The sequence below is a fragment of the Lactuca saligna genome, chromosome 5 (genome assembly GCF_052625555.1).
Source record: "Lactuca saligna cultivar CGN05327 chromosome 5, ASM5262555v1, whole genome shotgun sequence".
NCBI lineage: Eukaryota > Viridiplantae > Streptophyta > Magnoliopsida > Asterales > Asteraceae > Lactuca > Lactuca saligna.
The window spans coordinates 146,110,534-146,116,533 of record NC_136421.1 but is presented as its reverse complement, the minus strand read 5'-3'; the positions used below and the strand labels follow the sequence as shown (position 1 = coordinate 146,116,533).

Below are 6,000 nucleotides of genomic sequence, written 5' to 3'. Positions count from 1 at the left end.
TAAAAAATATGTGTATATATATATATATATATATATATATATATATATATATATATATATATATACAAGTTTTGTTAAAATCTACAGAAAAATTATATTACTTTGGAAAAATTAACAATTTGATCTCATATCTTCTGAACAGGTAAAAAATGACTAAAGTAAAAAAATTAATCGGTTTTTTGAGCTTTTCCATTCAAAAAGTTAAAGATTTTTCTGTTAAAAAATAAAATCCAAGACTCTATTAATTTCTTTTTCAAAATATCAAAACTTTTTTTAACCTTTGTTTTATTAAAAAAAACATTTTTTGTTTGCCCTTTGCCTATCTTCGTTTCTTAACCATAAGATATTGTGATTCGGGTTTTAAGTCATACCTCTTCGACACTGTTACGAAACTTGGGAGGCCTAAATGTAAATATATAATCCCTAAGCTCCATTCCTACTAGTCTACTCTTCCGACTGACTGCTCCCCAAGACCTATTTCATTTCGATCTTCAATACTCCCTAGTATGATCACACCATCGATCGAAGCACCATGAAATCCGTTGTTGTTCTTCATCATCTCCTCTGTCTCCTTCTCCTATTTTCACATCTAAAATCCGTTTCTTCGTGGAAAAAAGAAGAATTCAGGAACTGTGATCAAACCCCTTTCTGCAAAAGAGCTAGATCACGAAAACCCCAACACTGTAAACTCACTGCCACCGATGTAGTAGTAGACAACGGAGATCTAACTGCAAAACTCATAACCCCGAACAACTTTCAACAAAACCTTGATGAAGATTCATCAGAAATCGCATCAAAACCCCTAATCCTTTCTTTATCTGTTTATCAGAATGGAATTTTGCGGTTGAAGATTGACGAAGACCCATCTCAAAATCCACCAAAAAAACGTTTTGAAGTGCCTGATGTTGTTCTCCCTGAGTTCGAAAGCAAAAAACTTTGGTTACAGCGGCATACTAAAGAGGTAATTAATGGGGATTCTGCTGAATCGTTCGTTGTTTATTTGTTTGATGGATATGAAGCTGTTATTAGAAGCGATCCATTTGAGGTTTTTGTTAGGGAACAAGGTAGTGGTAACCGTGTATTGTCCTTCAACACTCACGGATTGTTTGATTTTGAGCAATTAAGGGTTAAAAAAGAAGGGGACAATTGGGAAGAAAGGTTTAGAAGTCACACCGATTCTCGCCCATATGGCCCACAATCCATCAGCTTCGATATGTCATTCTATGGTGCTGACTTCGTTTATGGTATCCCTGAACACGCCACTACCCTTTCTCTAAAACCCACAAATGGACCTGGTGTTGAACAATCTGAACCTTACAGATTATTCAATCTAGATGTTTTCGAGTATATAACCGATTCACCATTCGGTCTCTATGGTTCAATACCCTTTATGCTTTCACACGGGAAATCACACGGGACTTCAGGGTTCTTCTGGTTAAACGCAGCTGAAATGCAAATTGACGTTCTTGCCCCTGGTTGGGATGCAGAATCCTCCATTTCCTTACCCTCCGACCAGAAAAGAATCGACACATTATGGATGTCAGAAGCCGGAATCATCGATTCCTTCTTTTTCATTGGACCAAAACCGAAAGATGTAGCCAAACAATACGCAAGTGTAACAGGAACATCAGCAATGCCTCAGTTATTTGCAACAGGATATCATCAATGCAGATGGAATTACAGAGATGAAGAAGATGTCAAGAATGTAGATTCAAAATTCGATGAACATGATATCCCATATGATGTTTTATGGCTTGACATTGAGCATACGAATGGGAAACGATACTTCACATGGGACAGAGTTCTTTTTCCAAACCCTGAAGAAATGCAAAAAGATTTGGCTTCAAGAGGTAGGAAAATGGTGACGATTGTGGACCCACATATAAAGAGAGATGAAGGGTATCATATACATAAAGAGGCTTCTAAGAATGGATATTATGTGAAGGATGCAACAGGTAAAGATTATGATGGGTGGTGTTGGCCAGGTTCCTCTTCTTATATAGACATGGTGAATCCAGAGATAAGATCATGGTGGGCTGATAAGTTTGCATATACAGAGTATAGTGGTTCAACTCCTTCATTGTATATTTGGAATGATATGAATGAGCCTTCTGTGTTTAATGGACCTGAGGTATGTATGTCACTTTAGTACCCTTTAAATGTTACATTTTGTTTATTGATTTTGATAGTTATACACAAGATTCATTTAGGGGTCAAAAGGGTGTTTGTGTTTGGAATTTGGATAATCTTTTTTTGTTGTAACATTGACTTTTGATTTTGACCAGGTGACAATGCCTCGAGATGCTTTACATTATGGGAATATTGAGCACAGAGAGTTGCATAATGCATATGGTTACTATTTCCATATGGCTACATCTGATGGACTTTTGAAACGTGAAGGAGGAAAAGATAGACCTTTTGTTTTATCAAGAGCATTTTTTCCTGGGACCCAGAGATATGGGACTGTTTGGACAGGGGATAACACTGCAGAATGGGAACAGCTTCGGGTTTCTGTTCCAATGATTTTGACACTTGGCATTACAGGGATAACATTCTCAGGTTTCCACATTTTTTGTCATACACATGCTTTTACTTTTACTTTCATTGATTTGTTTTCTTATTACTAAATTGTGAGTAGGATATGCTATATATGATATACAAATAAGTGAAAGTAGGCTGCTGTTTCTTTCATTTAGACCTTTTTTGTTTTCCGATTTTTTCATGGTTGGTGTTTTCTTGTATTTATAGGTGCTGATGTTGGAGGGTTTTTTGGTAATCCTGACACCGAGTTACTTGTTCGTTGGTATCAAGTGGCAGCTTATTTGCCCTTTTTTAGAGGACATGCACATCATGATACAAAAAGAAGAGAACCTTGGTTATTCGGGTAAGAATATTATGTATCAAAGAGGGTATTTTCGTCATTTGAACCAGTACCAGGAATGGAAAAAAGCAAACCTAGGAGGTGTTTGGTGTTTGTTTTTCCAGATTCCTTAGGAATTTGCTGAAACTGGAATTCAATTCCATTCTGTTTTATTCGATTCAAATAATCAAATCCGCTCTAACATTGTAATACTTGGTTTCTTGTTTTTATTATTAAGTTTTGTAACTTGTATTACAAATATTTTGCTGATAATAGGGATCGGAATACCGAATTGATGAGGGAGGCTATACGTGTAAGATACACATTGCTCCCGTATTTCTACACTCTTTTTAGAGAAGCAAACGTGAGTGGGGTCCCTGTTGTTCGTCCTCTTTGGATGGAATTTCCCAATGATGAAGCCACTTTCAATAATGATGAGGCGTTCATGGTCGGAAACGCCCTTCTAGTTCAAGGAATTTACACCGAGGTACTTTTCTTTCATTTCTAAATCCAATAAATTAACATTCCACTTTCACTGATTTGTTTACAATTGCATCTGTTGTTGCAGAATGCAAAAGATGCAAGTGTTTATCTACCAGGGGATGAAACTTGGTATGATCTTAGAAGTGGAACTGCATATAAAGGAGGAAAGACTCAAAAGGTGGAAGCATCGGGTGCGATTCCGGTGTTTCAAAGGTCCGGAACCATAATTCCAAGGAAAGACCGATTCCGTAGAAGCACAGTACAAATGGAGAATGATCCTTACACTCTGGTATGTAACTCTGTATATATATACATATATGATTGATTCTCAAATGTTATAATAAAGAAATTGATACAAGTAGTTGCTATTTTAGGTGATTGCTCTTGATAGTTCAGGAGAGGCTGAAGGTGAGCTTTACATTGATGATGGAAAGAGCTACGACTTCAAAAACGGTGCATACATTCATCGCCGTTTTCTATTCTCCAATGGGAAACTTACATCTGTAAACTTAGCCACGTCAGCATCAGTGGGGCCCACGTTCTTGTCTGATTGCACCATTGAAAGGATCATATTGCTTGGGCAGACATCCAAACCGAAAAGTGCGCGTATTGAGCCGGCTAACCGTGTGACAGAGGTCGAACTTGGTCCGATACAGACTCGAACCGGGGTTCGACCATCGGTTCTGACCATCCGTAAACCTAATGTGAAAGTTTCGGAGGATTGGAGTATACAGCTTTTGTAGGTTTTGAGGAAATATTTGTGGGTGGGTTCCCGGAGGAATGTAGTGGTAGAGGGGTTGCCGGGAAACACCCATTGCCGCCTTGAAATTTGTAGTGACTGAGAAAGGGCTCATTTACTGATTGAACATGAGGATCGTTAAAAAATTGAGGATTTTGTAATAGCTTAAAAAAAGGTTTGATGGTCATTTTGTGTTTCCTTTTGGTTCTTTTGATGAATGTGTTTGTATTTTTTTTTGGAACAAAAATCATCCCTGTGGTTTGGTAAAATTGCGTTTTTGGTCCCTAACTTTTATTTTGCACCCGGATAGTCCTTATAGTTTTGTTTTATTTGTGTTTTTCGTCCCTGACGTAAAATATAGATCTGCGTAACTGTCTCTAGACTGTTTATATGATTGCCTGTTATATGTGCACAAATTGGTTGGTGGTTGAGGATTTATTGCTTTGTGCGTAAGCCAATAGGCCGGGGGAATACAAACCTATTGGTTAATTGGGACCGAGGGTATTCCATCATGAGGATGGCATGACCCGTTGTAGATTGGCATTCCAACCCAATGGTTGAGTGGGCCTGGGGTATTCCAATCCGATGATTGACCAGACCCATAGTATATTGGCATTCCAACCCGATGGTTGATTGGGCTTGGGGTATTCCAACCCGAAGGTTGTTTAGACTCGACATGCTATTATTGTATATATATGTTATCTGTTTATGTGTTGGTACCTTGGGGTAACTCACTAAACGTTGGTTTATAGTTTTGGGTTATGTTTCAGGTACTTCAAATGGCCGAGGGAAGGCGAAGGCATGAGCGTACACATCCTCTTGTTTATGACTTATGATTAGGAGACTCTGATGTTTGAAAATGTTTTAAAAACTATGATTGTAAACAATTTATGAATTTAGGTTGTTTTTTAAAAAAATAAAATTTCTTGTGATTTTTATGGGTGTCACAACTAGCAAATTAGGGATAATATTTTTATCCGTGTGCAAGACAATTTCCTCCGTGTAACCTTGCAACATCCTATTTAGTGAAATTTAAAGTACAATGCTATTTAAGTCCATACGTGCATACATTGTGATTCAGGTCGAAACAACCTCGTATAAGCCCAAAAACTCGATCCAATAGCTAAGTTCAATCAATTTTGGGCCTTAGCCCAAAAAATTCTCGACCTAAAACCCCTGTTGGACCAAGATTTCTTCATTAGGTCTAGTGGGTCGATAACTTCTTCATTTGGTCTTATTGGTCCGAAAACCTTTCTTAGGGCCCTAATGGGCCGAAAACTTCTATTGAACTTTACATTGGGCCGAGAGCTTTTCCGTTGGGCCGAAAACCTATTCTTAGGTTTTAATGGACCAAAAACTTCTATTGGGCCAAAAATTCCTATTGGGCCAATCCAAATATCGAAGGCCACTATTTTTTTGGACCACCCTTTGGGCCAAAAACCCTATGGGTCGGTGATGGATTAATAAAAAAAACGGAAAAGATAAGGGAAATTGCTTTGCCACCTCTTTATAGTTCATCATACATCAAAGATTTTATCTCCCATACAACCATGCAAGTATCCCATCAAGATTGAGGAAAGTCGACTTCTCTTCCCCCGTCCTTCTCTTATTAATCCGAACACACACATACACATACACTTCACAACCTCATTTTCCCTCACATTTCTCTCAAGAACATCCTCCATTATTCTCTAAAAAATGTTGAGTTCATCATCATCAAAAATCGGATTCTAGGCTTCTTGGTAAGTTCTATGTTAAACTCAAGTGTTTTGTTTCATGTTTATGCTAAGAACATTCCATCTACACACTTTTGTTGTGTGTTATATGTAACATCCGGATTTTACCAGGTATCTTGTAAGTTTAAATTTTGTTGTTATGTGAGAGGGACTCGGCGAGTTGGAGCTCAGACTCGCCGAGT

General features: G+C 37.8%; 1 protein-coding gene across 1 annotated transcript; it reads left to right on the top strand.

Annotated features, from left to right (window-relative positions):
• Nucleotides 1-391: 391 nt before the first annotated feature.
• RSW3 (Glycosyl hydrolases family 31 protein) lies at nucleotides 392-4,269 on the top strand. The gene is made up of 6 exons (XM_078997617.1): nucleotides 392-2,131; nucleotides 2,286-2,559; nucleotides 2,749-2,884; nucleotides 3,137-3,347; nucleotides 3,429-3,632; nucleotides 3,718-4,269. The coding sequence occupies exons 1-6, from the start codon at nucleotides 533-535 to the stop codon at nucleotides 4,084-4,086; spliced, it is 2,793 nt and encodes a 930-aa protein (XP_078853743.1). The 5' UTR covers nucleotides 392-532; the 3' UTR covers nucleotides 4,087-4,269.
• The last annotated feature ends 1,731 nt before the right edge of the window (nucleotides 4,270-6,000 follow it).